Genomic DNA, 20,616 nt, shown 5'->3' on the forward strand with positions numbered 1-20,616 from the left:
GTTCGACTTCTTTAATGGCATCACGGAAACCCTCTGAGATGGCAATGCCAACACCATATTGAGTGTGTGGGTTACCAAAATAGAGAAGTTTGTAGCCATTTTTACCGCGTTCGCGTTCAATGTCGCAGCTTTTGGCACCAGACCATCGGGTTTCTTGCAGAGCGCAGATGTCAATGCACCTTTTCCGAAGGGCTCTTGCGAGTTCCTCGGTCTTTCCAGTTAGGGTACCAACATTTAGCGTGCAGACACTTATTTGTTTTGTTCGTTGTGTGCGGACTAACTTGCTTACGTCCTGACGCCGTCCATGCGTCAAGAACCCTTGCCCATTTCTCGACAGGACCGGGGCCCGTCCTGCCGCGTCGACTGAGGTGGACGCCCTAGCATTTCTCCGAGGCCTCTGACTTAATCCGATCATCATGTTTGTAGTGACATTCTATGCATTTTCTTGGTCGACCTGTTGCGGGGCCTGTCACCAAGAGAGATCAGGTAGGATTTTGCATAGTAGAATAAATCCAACTATATTCTATTTATCTCTTTCCCTGATCTCAGCATTTTATTTTTGTTTTACTGAGGATAGTACAGAGTACGTTGCCTCAAACCCTCCTCCTTTACCTGGGCTTGGGACCAGCATACTATGTTAATAGCATGGCGGAGTTTCCATGATCTTGTGGCACAGTGCAATAAAGGCAGCTCCGGTTTGGTCGGTGCATCTTACATCTCGCGGGTAGGTAAGCGGTACCGCCACATACTCCCCCTGGGGGTAGCACTGTCAATCGTGAGGTCTTGCACCCATATGATTAGAGATCTGCGAAAAATCTAGCTTCTTCTAAACGGATCCGCCGACGAAATCATTTCTATCTAATTCCGTGTGCCTGTAACATTAGATACCACAGTAGTAAAGTTTCCTACTGTTGAGGCACTGTGGTCGTTGGATTTCGAGGTCCGGGAGACCGCTGGTCCGCTTCCAAAAACCGCCGGTAGAGGATTTCCAATGTTCTGCGAAATGTATTTTTTGGGAAACCTACGTGTGATCTATACACTTGCGTTTTCTCACATCTACCGATATCTGACCCGGACAAGGGCGGTGATCAGTCATATTGAGAACCTTGGTTTTGTTGGTGTTAATCTGCTTTCTGATTCTGTTGCTTACCTTTCCAAATCCGGAGCCATTTGGCCAAGGTACTCGTTGAGAGAAGAAACAGATGTCATCAGCATAGACGAGGCGTTTGATGTCATGGCCCATTAAAGTTCGCAACGTTTTACTGATAAGGCAGTATGAAGGACGTTGCCGATAGAAAGAATAGTATGGTCAACAGAACGTTGTCGGATTTCGATCTTTGCTTTAAATTCGTCTGAACTTTTACCGCGGTGCAGCATGTGATGTTTTACATCACTATATGTCACTCTGATTGTATCTATTAGTTTCTACGGAATACTCCTCCTACTTAAAGCATTCTATATACAGTCCCTGTTGACGCTCTTGAAATCTAGAAGTTGAAGATGAGCAGACGACAGGAACACGCAAGTAACCCTCCAATTTTTGTACTCAGAACTGTACTTCTTTGGAATCAGTTATCCCCTTCTTCTCTTTTTTTATCTTCTCAGATAGTCCGAATCTACAGATGATTGGAAGAAGCAGCTCCGCGTGCCGTGCCGTGCTACCGAAACTTATCTCCATGATACGTTGTCCCCACTCGCAGCGGCAATAACAGCATTATTTATGCTCATTGATCCATTTTCAAGTCCGGGCAGATCTTCAGGACGTGGTCAATGATTTCAGCGCCAGAGTAAATATCACTTTTGATGCCAGTTCAATGCCCGGTAATATTCTCGGACAAGCTGTTCAAGACGTCTGCCGTCTGATCAGCAACCACTAGCAGCCACTATGTGGTGAGCTTCAAAGTTCGAAGCTTCCTAGCAACCAAGCGTAAGGTTCTCGTTCGAGGCCGATATTAGCGCCTCTCTTGTTTTGCATATCCAAAAGATAATTCCTAAATCTACGATGCATTCGATTTGATTAGATGAACGTAGGCGGTCAATTGAAACCAAACGTACCTTGATTTCAGATGAATGGCGACCACAATGTCATACAAAGTTGCCTTCGGAAGTTTCTGTTGGTGCGTTACGCTGTCATTTTACGGTACCGTGGCACTGTGCTTAAGAGAAGTTCATCCAAAGTTGACGAAAGCGGAAGGTCGTAGCCGAGAAGTAAGTTTGATCCCAAGGGGCGGTAGGCATTTGCAAAGCATGATGAATTTCCAGAATTGTAGATTGCTTGCCCATAAATCCCTATCCCTTTTAGTGAATTCTAAAGCCCCAACTCACGAGGGAGTCACTACCTCAGCGGGACACTGATTTCCCATTTTAATAGCAAATACAGTTAGTCCAGGTATAGTTGCCCCACCTAATCGAAGACCGAGAGAGATTCAGACTATAATGACTCTTCCTTTCTCCCCTCTCAAAAGGGTTAGGGACCGTCGATAGTTCTGTATGTGCGTGCGTGTAATGAGCAAGTTCTGTACCCCAAGTACCTAACATAAGAAACCACAAAACCTATCATATCCGAAGGGTTCGTTTTTCAGTTTCTCTTCTTGTTAACATTAATTATGCCGCCCTTCTTTTCCAGTGAGGAAACAAAGGATTTTCTCAATTATGCCAACCTGGGAACTAGTGTCTTTTCTGCTTAATTATCAGAAAATGGTTTTCTGCTGGATTTACTTTCTGTTCTTGTCTTCACGAACCATCCCCCTGATCAGCATTTTCCCATGTACTCCGTTTATGCAAACACACTCGCCACGATGTTTGCATACTTCAAATGCAAACTATCACTTGCCCCGAGAAGTTCTCCTGTGTTCCAGTTGCATTAAATGTTGTTCACAATGAACTGGAATAATTAATATACGGAATAGGTCAGGGAAGTCAGCAAAAATAGGCCACGTGTGGCCAGAAATGCAATTAGCTTTTTTTTCTAATGGAAGTTAGGGAAGAAGCATAAAAATGGCAAATTATTGTGTTCTTTCGCACTTCAGGGATCAAAGATGCGGGAATAGATGAGAAGAAAAAATGGCTTTAACACTCGGAATATAGGAACACTATTTTGGGTGTGGGAAAGGTAGAAGTTAAGGAATAATTGAGTTAAGACGTACGTATTGAGATCAGGCTCAACTGAGAGAAATCATTTCTAGTTCGATGTTTCACGGAAAATATACTTCTCCACTAAATGCTTCGCAGGCTCCTTTCATGAGCAAGCAGATAGCGCCATATTGATGGTCCTGATGGTCTCGGTGCGCCATAAATTCGAAAGACTCTTCTACTTTATGTTAAAAGCTCATCACTCAATCAGCCAGTATTTCATTGATTTTCATCATTCCATCTTTTCTTTTGCTTCTATATAAAATTGGTAAATAGGAAGTACCTTCTCCTTGCTATTGGCTTTACCGGTCAGAGACAAATTCGCATCATAAAACTCCCACACTTTCTTCACATTCCAAACTTTAAAGCAAATCATTAACGACTCCAACGGAAATTATGACTATGCATCTTTAATCTTTTTACAACACTTTGCTTCTAATTTTAAATTTTTTATCTTGTAATTACAGAGAAGTCTGGCCGGAAAATGATTGCTTCGGCGCTATCTCAGCGGCGCCCGAGGACGAGCTAATGCTATTACGGGAGATATTTTTTTCAAAACTTGGTCCAGGTAAGTGCCTAGAATGCTCTAGACAGATGGGAGAGGGTAGATTCAAAAACAAGATAGTCTTAATTCAACATAGCTGCTTATGTATCTACATCATATATGATGGACGATGTGGAAATTATTATGTCATTAATTTTTTTTCATTTAAAGTTGAAAATTTCAGAATGTTTCTGAATGTCAGAGCTGAAATCTGGAAAGAGCAATGTGAAAGAATATATTCGCGGGGATGAGAGCAAATCTCTTTGGGGTAAATTGAGATTTATCGTGGACTTCTTACAAGAATATAAAAGGGCCAAGTGTGCTTTACGGCCGACTTAAGATTTATCCTTCAGACTTTTTTTTAGTAAATGCGCTTTGAAGAGTGGTAAGTTACTGATCTGGTTCTGGCACTGATGCTTTTGAGTCCAAGTTGAACAAATTGACTGTAGCCCCGGTGAAACTCCCCGTCATTGGCGATTTATTTATGATTATCTCCCATAAGCCTCTCTTCAAGGCCTAAAGAAGCCCACAACAGTTCATACTAACGAATAAATCCAATTTGATCATGTTCGCATCATATTATCTCCTCTTTTGGTCTTAGCTATCTTAACAGTCATCAGGGACAGGCCATGCCACAAGGACATTCTCATCGTTTGTGTTTTTCTCTGTTGGAGCTTCTGCTCGAATACTTTCGTCCCGCACCATCCAATCCATGATTGCTTTGCAATAAATTCCCATTTGAAAGTTGCCATTTATTTAGGATCTCCGGGCAAAATGTGCTTTTATTATTCGCACATTTACTGAAAAACGGATAATGGGTAATGGATAATGGAAAAACGTGACTTTTGCTTCAAATATTATGCACATCTATCCCTGTTTGTTCTGCTTCTATGCCGGACCTGTCTGCCGGATGAAATGTAGTCTCCAGCGTTTTCTACGTTTTTCATACAGTGAGATGTAGATAAGATGAGATATTGTTTTCAGGGAGAAGGGTTGCGTCTGTGAAGTTCAGGACATGATGCTATGTTTGCTAGATGGGGCGGAAATAATGTACTTTGGATAGTGTGGGGCCAGACGGATGAAATTTTAATCAACGTTAAATATGCATTGCTTAAAAGTAAATATACTATTTACGAGCAAGTATTGAGTAGTAATTTTTAACGAATGTTGATAATTTGTGTTTAAGATCAGTTTTACCGAAAACTGGGTACTTCATTTCACAAGTCAGTATGGTCTTGGCACTGAAATATATCTGAATGAAATACATATTTCTTTCACATAAACAAAGTGTGTGCTGAATGACGCCGTTTTTCTCTGCAAACATAAAGCAAGTTGTTTGATTTTAACTTCCATTTTCGTTGCTTCCCAAAAGTGATTTGGAACTGTCTTCTTTAGTGTGGATTGCGCTTCGTCAATAATATAAGGAGATTTCTTCTTCTTCAGTTCTTGTCCCGTTCAGAAGCGCGATCCGCCGGTCTTGATCATTTGCGCCATTTTGCTCTGTCAAATGCCCGATCTGGATGCAATCTCAACACTTAAAAATCACCATCCAGCCCATCAAGCCACCGTCCTTTCGGCCGTTTCCCATCGACTTCGATGGTCAGATCAATCTTGGCAAGTGAATTCTCGTTAGCGAAAATTACGTGACTATATCATTGAAGACACGGTGCCACCCCATATTGATTACGAATATCCTCATTTCGGATGTGATCATGCCACGTTACATCTCTAGTCCAACGCAACATCTTCGTCTCTATTATCGCGAGGCGCCATTAATTGTTTTTTTCTAGTCAGTTAACCCTCAGAACCAAAGAGGGTACAGGGCGGATGACACTGAGTTGAATTTTGGATTTCAGACGTTCGTTGATACGTCAATCATAAAGAACGCCAGTTCATCCAGGCTGCGTTAGTACGTGGAGCAATTTCATAATGCATTTCATAATGCACTCATTCCATATTTAAACAACTTTTTCGAAATCAGATTTGCCATGAGACATTGTATGTCCCGTGTGACAGTGTCCATAACAAGAAGAAAAAGGAGTGGTGAGAGGGCACTTCCTTGCTAAGCAACGACGGAGACACGAAGTGGTTTTAATGTACCCGCCAATTTAGCCCAGCGGACAAATTCGTCTGGTACTAGGTGTTGCTGCAGAGCATACCGGATGAGTTCATGTGGCACACGGTGAAACGCCTTCTGTAGATCCAGAAATGCAATATAAAGCAGGTCATGCTGCTCACGGTGTTCCTCTATGAGTAACCCTGCAGCGTGTATTACGTCGATACTTCCGCAGGCCTTGATAAACCCGGCTTGGTTCGCGGTTTTATGAACAATGTCGCAAATACGGTTATCAAGAACTCGTTGAAAAATTTTCGTGCGTTTCGCATGCTGTTGTATCGGTGGCTTTATTCGCGAGGTAGCAATCAACGGCCGTCTCTGGGGTACAATGGTTTCATAGGCAACGGCTTTGCAGTCAGTAACGGTGATAAAATGTCGCCGATTTGCGTTTTAATGTTCCCACTATAAAATTTAGGCAATAATTACATGAGGCTATTGTTTGATAAATCATGTATTCACAAGTGTAAGATGTTGGGTGGCGACAAAATCGACTATACTTTCGCTATCCTCGTAGCGTACTCCGAACCCGTTCTTTCGTGGTACTGATTGCCGTCTGCCTTTTCAGCTACATGAACATTAAGGTCGCCCACGATATAATCATCAGCAGGCGCGTTGCAGATCTTTGTTTCGAGAAGCTACTAGAAGCCATCATCAATGGTGCGTATGCGGTGAAGACGTACGATCAGTTGATATAATGATGAGCTTCATCAGCCATTTTTACCGGGTTCGCATTCTTTATCGCTTTTGGCACCTCGCCATCGAGTTTCTTGTAGGGCGCAAATCTTAATGCACTTTTTCCGAAGGGCTTTTGCAAGTTCCTCCGCCGTCTTGGCCCGTCTTACTGCGTTGACTAAGTTGAAACCCCTAATGTTGTTCCGATCATTTTTTAACGACCTCTAGTGCATTTGCTTGGTCGGCTTCTTGCAGAACCACTCTATCACTAAGAGGGACCAGGGAAGATTTAATGTGGCACTCCTGTATACTTTATTTATCTCTTTTCCTGATCTCATGTTTTCATTTTGTTTTACTGAGGATAGTATCAAGTAGTGCCCGAATCCTCCTTCTTTTGTTTGAACTTGGGACCAGCATGCTATATAAATAACATGACGGAGTTCTACCTGAAAAATTTTGGTGTAGGTCAGTAATGGCGGAACATTTCATCAGAATGAGAATTTGGAAGGAACACACATATCCAGAAGCTGCTGGCTTGCTAGAGACACGGGAGATTAAAAGAGTGAAGACAGGTAGGATATTCCACACGGGCAAAGTTCTTCTTAAAGACATGGTGAGTATTAAGGAGAGTTGGCCTAAGTCGAAGTTAGAGGATGAACGCAATATAAAACCCGACATCCTGGAAGCACGATCAGTGACATCAATTTAATGACTGCCGAAACGAAGATTATCATGAAGGGTTAAACCAACGTCTTGGATGGAGTCCAGATATGATGATGATGTCAACAGAGTAAGAAAAAAAGCTGGGCGAGGATTTAAGCAAGTAACGCATTGTGGTGGGGCATTTACAGATGTTTATCGCTATTTGCCTATACATTTTATCAGAGGGGCTAAGTTAGATTATAGGTGGACATTGTCACTTGGGACGATCTGCAAACAAGGAATTTAACTTTGAAGCTCAAATGAAGGTACCAATTATGAGAAGAAGGACGGGAATGTATTGATTGGTGTTTAGCAGAAATAAGTCAAGAGGATCGGGGCCATGTCCAAAACTGGCGTCAAAGTTGCCAACGAAGTGCTCGACTAATGGGTTGTAGAAAATACTAGAAAGACTCAAAGTGTGAAAGGAAGAACTTTGAGAGGAATTATACCTTGAGGGAAAATAATTACAATAAGTAATTTACGTTACTTAAGGCCAGCCAGCAAGAAATCCTACGAAATTGAAGGATATGAACTAGAGGGAAAGAGATTAAAACATGATACTGGCAACATTCGATCAAAGCTACTCAAAGAAGTGCCAAAGGAGATCTCCTTTTTCTTCAGCCGCTGCTCCGTTCACAAGTGAGGTAGGCTCGTCTTGATCGGTTTCGCCATTTGGTTTTATCAAATGCCTTATCCGGATGCCCGAGGCTTTTGGATCCCTATGCAGCGTTTCAAGCCATCATCGACTTCGATGTTCAGACCAATCTTAGCAAGTAAATTCGCGTTAGCGCGAGTTACCTGAACATACCATCGATGACGCCTCTCTCACAGTGTTTCCACGATCGTTGCAACGCCATATCGATTACGGATATCCTCATTTAGGATGTGATGAAAACGTGCCACACCACTAGTGCAACGCCACATCTTCGTCTCCATTACCGCAAGACGCCGTTCATTTTCTTTTGTAAAGACTATTCAGACTATTGAGAACCGTCTGGTCTTTGTTGCGGTGAGCGAATTGTATTTCCATTTTAACGAAGGATATCGGTGTGCAGTGACAATCGTTGGTCGGTTGTTGGTGAGATAGCAGATTGGAGCTCATTCGAATTTCAGCGGATGATCTGCAGTATTACGTAGCGTTTGTATCGACGGGTAGAGATCGTGCGCCACTATTGAAATACAAGGGTCCGTCGAATTAATAACAGCTTTCTGAGTTTCACGGCGTGAAGAAGGATAGGCTGCCCGGGGAGAATTTGATATAGCGACAGTGAAGCAGAAGCACCTTAGTGGCTGAAAAAAACTGTCGTCCGATGACAGCAAAGGAAACTCGATCCTGGACCATCGTGATGACACCCACCCCAAGAATGGCATTCAAAAATCGGTCAAGCTGGTTTTCAACCACCTACAGTGATTTGGTTGATGGTTTGCTCGCAACGAACGCCAGTTATGGAGCATTGTCCACGTTGCGCTGTTGTGTGAAACCATTCTATAGCGTAGTTCACCGTTGGTTGAGAATCTTGATTCGAGATACTTAATTCGCTTAGTTTTCGGCGAGTCCTTATGACGGATAGTGATAATGTTTCATTGGGGTCGTCGTCAAAAGTCTAGTCGGTTCTAGTAGGATTCAGTCACAGACAATGCTATACGACCCGATTATTTCGCTGCGAATGTGGTTGTTAAGAATTCGCTTATCTTCATCTGCCGAATGGCAAGCAAACTACCGTGCTAATCGTTAACACAACAGAAATGTTCGATAGGCTGCGTTCGCTTGTCCGTCACTTTGGCCTGGTTGCCGTCTGTGTGTGTGTGTGTGTATGGTGGGGGAGAAGCTACAGCTTCTGAGCACTCAGGCCGTGTTGGCCTATTGTACTCGCCTCCCCCGTCTAGCGGAATATTCCGGATAACGTATCGCAGGATTTCCGTTAGTGGATGTGATGCTACCCTTCGCAATTGGAGGACATCGGCACCAAAGATCTGATGCCTGATGCGTCCATAGGCGAGGCATTCACATAGGAAATGCTCCGTGGATTCCGCTTCCTCATTACAGGAGGGACACGTATCATCTTCGGTAATTCCTATTCTGAACATATGCCCAGCTAGTGAATTATGGCCTGTCAGAATGCCCACAATACACCTGCAAGTCCTCCTGCTTTTCGGCAGGATAAACTTTGCGGTACGTATGTTGGGTTCTGGCAGGAAAAGTTCGGTGTGTCGAGCAGCATTTAAGCTCTGCCACCTGTCATTATGGGAAACTTGTTCCCAGTTTTTGAAAACAGATTTAGCCAATGCTACTGATACCCCAATTGCTGGCTCCGGTCCCGGCATAGGGGAGATTGACCCCTCTTTCGCTAAAGCGTCCGAGATTTCATTTCCCTCTATGCCACAATGACCAGGTACCCAGAGTAGTTCCACCGTATTGAATCTAGACATAGAGTTCAAACGGTTTCTGCATTCCTGAACGATTTTCGAGGTGATCAAAGGACTGCTCAATGCCCTCAGTGCAGCTTGACTGTCACTGCAGATTGCGATGCGCCTGCCCTTCAACCGCTCGTCAATCACCCAGTTTGCCACCCTTAGGATCGCATAAACTTCGGCTTGAAAAACCGTTGCATATTGTCCCAAAGGAAAAGCCCACTTCTCGTTTTTATTCGAGAGGTAGACCCCGGCTCCAGAACCCTCTTCTGTTTTTGAGCCATCGATGTAGAAGACTCCCGTATATCCCGCCTCGCATTCCTCTGGGTCTTCCCAGTCCTCTCTACGCTTCAGGGTTACTACATGTCTTCTACCAAACAGATGTATGGGGACACGAGAATCGGAAGGCATTGTAAGAACTGGATGCAGTCCTCCCAGTAACTTTTCCAATGCTTTGTGCCCCCCACATCCGTTGTTTTCCCATAGATCTAATCGAATTAGTCTATGAGTGCTTGGAATAAATATATCCAGGGGCTGCAAATTGAGTAGTGCATTCAGAACTGCGCCGGATGTCGTGCTCATGGCACCAGTGATACCCAGACAAACAGTTCTTTGCACTGCGCCTAGTTTACGGTGAAAACCTTTTTGTCTCACCTTAACCCACCACACTACGGATGCATATACGAACATCGGCCTAATGATGGCAACGTATATCCACATTACCACATGAGGCCTGAGTCCCCATATCGAGGCAAAGGTCCGTCTGCACAGCCCATAAGCTATGAGAGCTCGTTTCATCTTTACCTCTACATGTTTGTTTCAAAGAAGTTTTTTATCTAGAGTGACCCCCAGATATTTCACTTCTTCGGAGAGTTGAAGGATAATATCCCTCATCTCAGGGAGACAAAGTCCATCCAGTTTTTTCCTTTTTGTGAATAAAACCATTGTGGTTTTATTTGGATTAACTGACAAACCATGTCTAAGGTACCAGCTGTCTATCAAATCAACGGCACGCTGTATATTCCTACACACCGTTCCAAGATCCCGATCAACAGCAAGTACAGCCACGGCATCAGCATAAGCTTGAGCGTGTATTGGCAAATTTTGCAGTTCGCATAGCAGTGAGTCGATCAGCATACTCCACAGAAGCGGCGAAAGCACACCTCCAGCCCTTCGTCGCTTCCGTAGTCAGGTAGCGATCGACCCCTACCTCAGCGCACAACAATCTTTGCGTTAGCATAGCATGGAACCACTTAATTAAAGCGTCATCAACACCATGTGCTTTGGCGGCATCACAAAGTTTTTGAAAAGGCGCACAGTCAAAAGCTCCTTCAATGTCTACGAACACCGCCATCGCGTACTCACCATTCAAAGTTCCATCCTCTATTTTTGTGACCAAAGAATGAAGAGCAGACTCACAGGACTTTCTACGTTGGTAAGCATGTTGGTTTTCACTAAGTGGGTGTGACCTAAGTGCGTTTCCACGAATGTGACGCTCCACCAGTCTCTCCAAACCTTTCAGCAAGAATGATGTCAAGCTGATCTGTCTGAAGTTCTTTGGATTAGAATAGTCGTCTTTCCCAGGTTTCGGTATGAAAATTACCTTAACCTGTTGCCAAAAAGAAGGCACGTTGCCCAGAGCAAGACATCCTCGAAAAATATTTCTTAGAGGTCGCTCTAAATGCTCCATACCCTCCTATAGCATTGCCGGATAGATGCCATCCATGCCAGGTGCTTTGAAATGTTCAGAGGACAGTATGGTAGCTCTCACCTTTTCATGGGTAACAACCGCTTTCGCAGTGTTCCAGTTCCCCTTGCAACGCTTGCGTGTTGAAGGGGTTGCAAGAACCGTCAACTCTCCCCCTACCACTTCTCTCACCCGTTCTCCCGGGTGGTGTACTTCCAGGAGGGTCTGTACCGAGTCCAGTCTGGAGCTCTTGAAATTACCGTCGGGTTTTCTAAGAGAATCCAACTTGGCCGACTCATCCCTTTTGAGGACTCTGCACAGCCTTGAAGTCTCCCTTTCGCCATCCAGTTCCTCACAGTACGCTCTAAAGGAGTCTCGTTTCGAGCACCTCACCAGCCTCTTATATTCACGTTGTGAGTTCCTGAAATTTAACCAGTCTTCGTCCTTGTTACTTTTGCAAGCACGACTTAGAAGTCGCCTGGTTGATTTCCTGAGTTTTTGCAGTTCTCGGTTCCACCAAGCAACCGTTTTACCGCTTTGGCCTCGGGAAATAGGACAAGCCTCTTCATAGCACTCTAAAAGTGTGCAGTTCAGAGTTTTCAATTCATCTTCCAGCACCAAAGGAGTCCTTAGTCGCCTAGGGAACTGTACTTTATTGCCAAGAAGTTCATTGAACTTTGCCCAATCCGTTTTCCTAGGGTTCCGTCTTTGTACTGCAGACTGTTCGCCCGCAATAGTCAGATTGAATACTAGATATCGGCGATCTGACAATGAGACCTCGTTTAGCACTCGCCAGTGTGTAATCAACTCTAACAATTTTGGGGTACAGATTGTTAGGTCAATTACTTCGCTGCTTCTCGGTCCCACGAACGTAGGGGCGCACCCTACGTTTGCAGTCATAAGACCAGCTGAAGTAATGAAATCAAATAGCTTCTCTCCTCTTGGATTGCATTTGCTACTGCCCCAACAAATATGATGAGCATTCGCATCGGAACCTATTAAGAGTTCGAGACCACTTGATTCTGCAGACGCCACCAGATCCACCTGGGAACAATATTGTCTCAGCATAGTTACCTCTAACCGTCTTGACACCAGGACGCAAGCTCTCGGTCTTATGGATTTTTCGTCGTAGAAGATCCTAGCCTCCTTTACTGATCCAATGCCACAGATTCTATTAAATCGAACCCACGGTTCTTGCACCAGAAAGATATAGGGGAAATCTTGCAGCTTTGTCATTCTCGCTGCCAACAAGTAGGAGGGAGCTTTGGCATGCTGCAGGTTGATTTGACCAATCTTTATGTTTTTCGACATAAACTTAGTCTATTGTCTTATGCAAAACAGTTAGAAGCGTATGCGGCAGTCCGCGTATGGCGGGGTTTCCCCCACACCGTACCGCCAGAGACTCGATCCCCTCGTCATTGATTTCTCTGAGAAAAGCCGTACTTGGAAGTACCGCAATTCCCATGTTCTCATCCACGAAAGATCTCATCTCATCCCGCAGAGCATTCGTCTGTTCTCCACTTAGCACCTTAATTGGTTTACGGTGTCCGGGTTGCATAGATTCGATCACTCGAACTGGCATCAAGTCAGTTCCGTTCACGTCTCTTGGCTTCCCTTCCTTCCGCCTGTTCCTTGGAAGGTGTAGGAGAAGTTACTAGCAGGTAGGATTCACCCTGTAGTCCCTTCCCCAGTGCGAGCCCCCATACGGGGAGCACACCGGTCCTAATCCCCGCGAGACACGTGGATATAAGCCCTGGTGCGGAGCACAATAAAGCGTTGTCCACAGCAGATGTGTTGATCTTACGCTTCTTGCGCGCATTACCGCTGACAGAAGAGTTTGGTGCGTCCAGTGTGGATCTTACCGGGGTTTCCAGTTTATCCCCACCTTCCGCCGGAGATTCCGCTTCCTTGTGTCCGATTTCTCTGGGCGTTACCGCGCCTAGTGGTACAGCCTCGTCCATGTCCTCATTCCCAAGGTGCTTCATCTTCCTTCGCAGTGCTCTCTTCTGCCGTCGGCTGCGGGCTTTTCCAGGTTCACGGTGTCCGGACCGCTTGGATCCATTTCCACACACCGGCGTTAAACCAGTAGCGTCCACGTCACCAGCTTCCCGTTCTTCCGCTCTTCCTGGTAAGAATGAAGGAGAAGGTTCTGACAGGCAGAATTCAGCCTGTAGTCCCCCCTCCTTAGTGGCCGAAGTTCCCTTCCGCCGGGCCTTCCTCTTCCACTTGCGGGTAGATTTTGGCTGTAGTATCGCGGACGAGCCGGCCGTAGTCGGATTTCCAGTTTCTCCCAATTTGAGAGTTTCCGTACTTTCCTTTCTGGCTAACTTCGCCGTAGGCACCAAGTGCAAACTTTCCACTGAGTCGGAAAGCATGCCTTCTACAGATTGATCTGTAGGCGAGTATGAATGTGGTGAGGCCTCCAAAATCCGCGCCTCGGCCGCGACATGATTGCTCATGGTCGCGGGTGGATTCGAAGTCTGTGACTTCTTACCACTTGGAGAGTATAAATCCATCGTTTCCATATTCATATTTTTGGACACCCTTAGTGTAGTAGTAAACTACTACAGGCTCCCCCACCACGGCAAGGTGGTGTCCGAGGGGTTGCCGTCTACCTTATAGCCAATATAGCCATTGCGTTCACCCGTAGGAACAATATAGAGCCCAGCTCTCTAGGTACAAAACGCCACAGTTAAAAATGGCACGCCTCAGAATTGCCTCTCCAAGAAAGCATGCAAGGGTAAGTTTAGGATTGAAACCATGCTCATTGTCGTCATTGACATCAGATGTATTGACCGCCACGGTTTCTTCTTACTGGAACAACAGTTTTTACTTATCTGTTGGGCCACCACAGAGGGACGTATGGGTATTACTAATGTATCCGTGTGCGGTATCAAAGGAAAGGTCGCAATTAATACTTTCACAAGCAAATTAAGAGTGACAAGGTGCAAACATAAAGTAAGTCGGGACTCCTTCTCGGAAACTACAAAATCAACGAATTTCAAAAAAATCGGGGTGGTGCGCTTATATGGAGTCTAGGCCTCAAAATATGTCTCGTTTTGATATCTGCTCAAACTAAAGGAGAGATATGCACTTAGATGGGCGATTGAAATCTATTTGAGGTGCCCAGAATATGTGGTGAAAACGGCAATATTTCAAGGGTTATATTCATTCCCAAATTTTCAAGCGCGTTTTTCTCAAAATCACATTTTTCTAATCGGTGCCCAAAGTTTCTCGAAAACCAATGAACCGATTGCCTTGAGGTTTTTTGAAGTTACTCTGTACACCATTATCTAATACTTGTCATAGGATTGTTTCATTACTTAGTTTTTGTTTTATAGCCAAAGCGATAAATAATTTGTGCCCCAAAAATCGCTGTTTATGTTCAAACATCCGCCATGTTTCCATAAGTCGATATTTTCAAAATCGGCTGTGACAAGTACTAGATTATAATATTTAAAATAATCATCTTTTTGTTTTTTTCGGAAGATTTTTGAAGAAATGCATTTTACATTACATTTTTGATATTTTTAAATAAAAAAAATCAAACTTATTTCTGTAGGCATTTACTTTAGATAATTAAAACCAAAATGGTCCTTATTTCTGGCACCTGTTTCTCAAATTGATTCCCTTAAGTTTATCTTAGGAGTACTAAATTTTGCATACATGATAATATTGCCCATAATACTCCAAAGTTTCGTAAAAATCTGGCTGCTAATGTCAAAGTTATAGCAGTTCAAAGTTATCAATTTCGCGTGAATTCACTGTATCTTAAGCCATGGAAATAACCTTCTGTTTAAGAATTGAGGGATTCCTAAGTCCGCCATCCACATAATGGTGGACCGGACCAGTTGGAAAGCAAGATGCTTTCGCGGTTGTGGTCCACGGGACCCTCATCCTTGAGCAAGCACCCAAGATGCAAAATTTAGGATTTACGGCTTATGCGTAAACTTTAACAAGGCGGATTTGTGTTCGTTATAATTAATACACATGACATGTTTTTGAATTAATAAAAGGGAGCAAATACCACCTTGTAACCACTTCGGTCACGCTGCTCCTAGGGCAGACTCTCATGAGTTGCCTCGGTCCTCGACGAAACCGTAAGTCATACATGGAAATAAGATGCTGACGTCATAATTAACATACGAGTGAATTTTGATGCCCCATATATGAAGATGTTACTTTCCCCCGGTCCTTTCATGCGTTTGTTTTCAGTAACGTTGAACTGCTGGAGCGTATTATTATCGATACAGTACTTTTAGGAATTATGTAAATGGATCTTGGAAAATGAATTTTTAACTGTGCACAAGCGGAACTGCCGTGCACCTTAGGTCCCTCATATAAGAAAACTTAAAACCATTTATATTTGAAACGTCCAATTCGTTGTTGTTGTTTTTACCAACGGCATGGAAAGCGGAGAATTCTTTAGTGTTCTTTTCTTTTCAATTGATGGTTTTTTTTCATATAAATCCTGAAGCTATATCTGACAACAGGCCGACCTAAAAATCCCAAAATACACCATGCTGAAAATAATATATGAAAGTTTGCAGTAGATCAGCTTCAATATTATCTCGCTCTTCACTTTGATGTGCTTCAAACCTGGTTCAATTTGTGATGTGCTTCAATTATCCGACTAGCAAAATATTTATGGCTGCTATAAACACTGACAATGGGCCTTAGTTCACCGCTCGACTTTCCGCAGTCGTCGACCAATCTAAGGGAGTCCCACTGCATGCCATGATCCTCAGTGGAGTTGTCGCCCCAACTGTGTGACCTATCCGTTTGTTATCTCCGCCTCCTGATAAACAAGGCAACGGGTATCTGGTATGGATGCTGGTCAATTCTTCCTTTCAGATTGCATCGGAGCAAAATACTCCAATCGCACGATACGTTGATGAAGGCTTTGAGCTTTCGGGTAATATTACCGGTCACCTTCCATGCCTATTCCCATTTAACAACGCATAGAGAAGATTAGCGCGAAACACCGTTCACTCTATACAATATTAGTGTTGGGATACTTGTGTTTCCAAATTTTTTTTTGACAAAACAGCAAAAGCGAATTTATTGCTATTTTCATCATCATCATCATCAACGGCGCAACAACCGGTATCCGGTCTAGGCCTGCCTTAACAAGGAACTCCAGACATCCCGGTTTTGCGCCGAGGTCCACCAGTTCGATATCCCTAAAAGCTGTCTGGCGTCCTGACCTACGTCATCGCTCTATCTTAGGCAGGGTCTGCCTCGTCTTCTTTTTCTACCATAGATATTGCCCTTGTCGACTTTCCGGGTGGGATCATCCTTATCCATACGGATTAAGTGATCCGCCCACCGTAACCTATTGAGTTGGATTTTATCCACAACCGAACGGTCATGGTATCGCTCATAGATTTCGTCATTGTGTAGGCTACGGAATCGTGCATCCTCATGTAGGGGGCCAAAAATTCTTCGGAGGATTCTTCTCTCGAACGTGGTCAAGAGTTCGCAATTTTTCTTGCTAAGAACCCAAGTTTCCGAGGAATACATGAGGACCGGCAAGATCATAGTCTTGTAGAGTAAGAGCTTTGACCCTATGGTGCGACGTTTCGAGCGGAACAGTCTTTGTAAGCTGAAATAGGCTCTGTTGGCTGACAGCAACCGTGCGCGGATTTCATCATCGTAACTGTTATCGGGTGTGATTTTCGACCCTAGATGGGAGAAATTGTCAACGGTCTTAAAGTTGTATTCTCCTATCCTTATTCTTCTTCGCGTTTGACCAGTGCGGTTTGATGTTGTTGGTTGATTCGTCTTCGGTGCTGACGTTGCCACCATATATTTTGTCTTGCCTTCATTGATGTGCAGCCTGCTCGATCTGGATGAAGGCAGTTTGTACGTCTCGGGTGGTTCTTCCCATGATGTCGATATCGTCAGCATAGGCCGGTAGTTGGGTGGACTTGAGGAGAATCGTACCTCTTGCATTTACCTCAGCATCACGGATCACTTTCTCGAGGGCCAGGGTAATGAGGACCCATGATAGCGCATCCCCTTGTCGTAGACCGTTGGTGATGTCGAATGGTCTTGAGAGTGATCCCGCTGCTTTTATCTGGCCTTGCACATTGGTCAGGGTAAGCCTAGTCAGTCTTATTAATTTCGTCGGGATACCGAATTCTCTCATGGCCGTGTACAGTTTTACCCTGGGTATGCTATCATGGGCGGCTTTAAAGTCGATGAACAGATGGTGCAACTGTTGTCCATATTCCAACAGTTTTTCCATCGGTTCCCGCAGAGAGAAAATCTGATCTGTTGCTGATTTGCCTGGAGTGAAGCCTCTTTGGTATGGGCCAATGATGTTCTGGGCGTATGGAGCTATCCGGCCTAGCAAGATAGTGGAGAATATCTTATAGATGGTACTCAGCAACGTGATACCTCTATAATTGCTGCACTGTGTGATATCTCTCTTTGTATGTATGAGACAGATAAGGCCTCGTTGCCAATCGCCAGGCATTGATTCGCTGTCCCATACCTTGAGCACAAGTTGATGAACCACTTGGTGTAACTGGTCGCCTCCATATTTAACCAATTTGGCTGTAATTTCATCGGCTCCTGGCGACTTATGATTTTTTCGCCGATGAATTGCACGGACTGTTTCTCCTAAACTTGGTGATGGCAGTATTTGTCCGCCGTCTTCAGTTGGCGGGACCTCCAACTCGCCGATGTTCTGTTTGTTCAGTAGTTCATCAAAGTACTCAACCCATCGCTCCAATATGCCCATTCTGTCGGAAATCAGATTTCCCTCTTTGTCTCGGCAGGATGAGCATCGAGGTGTATAAGGCTTCATCCTGCTAACTTGTTGGTAAAACTTCCGCGCTTGGTGCGGTTGCTCCCTGTATTTTTCTAGTTCACAGACTTGTTGGTTCTCCAAGGCTTCCTTCCATCTGTGAAGTCACTTCTCCGCTCGACGGAGTTCGTGCCCGCGTTCTTTGAGAATGCAACATTACTCGGTATGCGGCATTCTTCTGTTCCGTTGCTAGCTTACATTCATCGTCAAACCAGCCCTTCCGACTCCTTTTGCGGCTGGGGCCAAGTATCTTTGTGGCCGTATCAATGATAACTTTCTTCAGGTGATTGTGAAGATCATTTGTTGATGCTTCATCTCCAGGCTCTCTGTTGACTGCGGCTATTACGGCGTCCATTTTCCTCTTATAGGTGTCGCGGAGGGCTGTGTTGTAGATGGCTTCAGCGTGAACTCTCACCTGATTGTCAGAGGGGATTTTGGGTGGTGTTGTTATTCGAGCTCGGAGCACCATACCAACGAGATATTGATCCGAGTCTATATTGGCCCCCCCCATATGTTCTGACATTCATCAAGGCTGAGAGGTGGCGGCGTTCAATCAACACGTGGTCAATTTGGTTGAAGGTGGTCCCGTCTGGAGAGGCCCACGTATGTTTGTGGACCGCTTTCCGCGCAAACCAGGTACTTCCAACAACCATTTCGTGTGACCCTGCTAATTGAATAGTCCGCAGTCCGTTATCATTTGTTTTTTCGTGTAAGCTATAGGAGCCAGCGGGCTCCTTCCCTACTTGGCTGTTAAAATCCCCAAGTATGATTTTGATATTATATCTGGGACAGGCTTCGAGGGTTCTTTCTACTGCCTCGTAGAAGGTATCCTTCTCCGACTCTGCAGTCTCCTCTGTAGGGGCGTGAACGTTTATGAGGCTTATATTTCAAAACTTGCCTCGCAAGTGCAGAGTGCATAGCCGTTCGCTTATGTTTTCAAAGTCGATAACAGCAGGTTTCATTTTTTGGCTGACTAAGAAACCTACTCCGAGCACATGGTTTACTGGATGACCGCTATAATATATGGTGTAGTGGCTCTTCTCCAGGAAACCGGTCCCTGTCCATTGCATCTCTTGCAACGCTGTTATATCAGCCCTATATTGGGACAGGGTATCGGCTAGCTGCTAATCAGCTTCATCTCTGTACAGGGAGCGCACGTTCCATGAAAAAATGCGCAAATCGTTGATCCGTTGTCGTTGCCGGGTCCGTCGTTTTAAAGTCCGTCCTGTCCGAGGCTCCTGTTGTGCCTTCGTAACAACCCCCAACCTGGAGGACCAGTTGGTACAATTTGTCCCGTTTTTAGGCGCGGGAGACTCGCCTTCATCCTTCTCCGTCTGCAGCTTTTCGTTAAGAAAGAGCTCCCAGCGGTCACCACGTGGAGGTGGAGATAGGGTTTGGTAGTAGAGCTGTTGGTGTTGGTTCAGCAGGCATTTCCCAGGTTTTATGCTCCATCGTGGGTACCAATCCACGTTTCGCCCCGGGACCCATACTACCCTTTGACCACCTATTTTACGGGGGCTAATTGCCTTCAGACACTTGCCTGTGGCTCTAGTCATCCTGGTTTTGCGCCGAAGTCCACCGATTCAATGCCCCTTCGTTTTCTTTTTCTACTATAGACTTTCCGGGCTGGTTCATTCTCATCCATATGGATTAAGCGATCTCCCATAAATTTCGTCGTTATGTAAATTACGGAATCTTGGTTTTGATGGTGTTTGTCGCCATTTTTTGTTTGTCTCCTGCTTCTAGAGCCATTTGGTGAAAGCCCATGATTCGTTTATAGAGAAAACGGATATCATTTGCTTCGTGGCTGTCAAAAAAACATCTCCCAGCGCTGATTGTTGCTTTGCTTAAATCTGTAACTTCTAAGGAAAATGAATCAATCTTTGCAGTGCTGTGTACAGTACGGTGATTGCATTCTTGAGTTGCATTAAGAGCCCCGCAAGGGATTCGTGTCCAATGTGAGGAGGAGGAGGGAAGGAGGTAAAAATCGAAGTTTCGTGGATGCCCAAACAAAATAAAATTAATGGAAAGATATTGACTCATTGAATCAAGTTGCAGCCCATGATTGCTTCCTTCCTTAAAAGAGGGCACGGTCGGTAACATTCAGTGCACAAACTGTTGACAAAATTGTAAATAGAAACGCATGAATTCGTCTGACGTCGGGAAACATGTCAGCCCAATAACTTTGATGTGCTCTTCCGCTTAGTTAATCCGAGTTCTCGATTCTCCTAGGGAATAAATTCCAAGAATTTTTGGTGGCTTGCGCCCCACTTCCTCGGTTTACAACCAATTATTTGCAAGGCCGAAAAAGACTTAGCCTGGATCTCAAAGGGTGTTTTCACCTGTGAGGAGGTCGTCCACGTAGAAATCGCGCATCAATGCTTGCGCAACCAAAGGCGTTTCTTCGGTGTAGCATTCTAGCAATTTCCGCTTGCATCTTGTTCTTAGGTAAAGAAATCGTTCCATATGTACGTGTGCACAATTGGAAATATTCGGCCTCGTCTTGATGGTTGCTTTCCCGTCTCAGTAGTTGATAC

The 20,616-nt window shown here is 44.6% G+C and overlaps 1 protein-coding gene across 1 annotated transcript in view; it reads left to right on the top strand.

Moving 5' to 3' along the window:
• LOC119651054 (protein timeless homolog) overlaps positions 1–20,616 on the top strand; it is a 543,993-nt gene that overhangs the window by 113,354 nt on the left and 410,023 nt on the right. Inside the window, exon 11 of the mRNA XM_038054383.1 lies at positions 3,600–3,700. Coding sequence (XP_037910311.1) covers positions 3,600–3,700 — 101 coding nt within the window. The remainder of the gene's footprint in view (positions 1–3,599; positions 3,701–20,616) is intronic.

Source organism: Hermetia illucens, chromosome 3 (assembly GCF_905115235.1).
Source record: "Hermetia illucens chromosome 3, iHerIll2.2.curated.20191125, whole genome shotgun sequence".
Classification (NCBI taxonomy): Eukaryota; Metazoa; Arthropoda; class Insecta; order Diptera; family Stratiomyidae; genus Hermetia; species Hermetia illucens.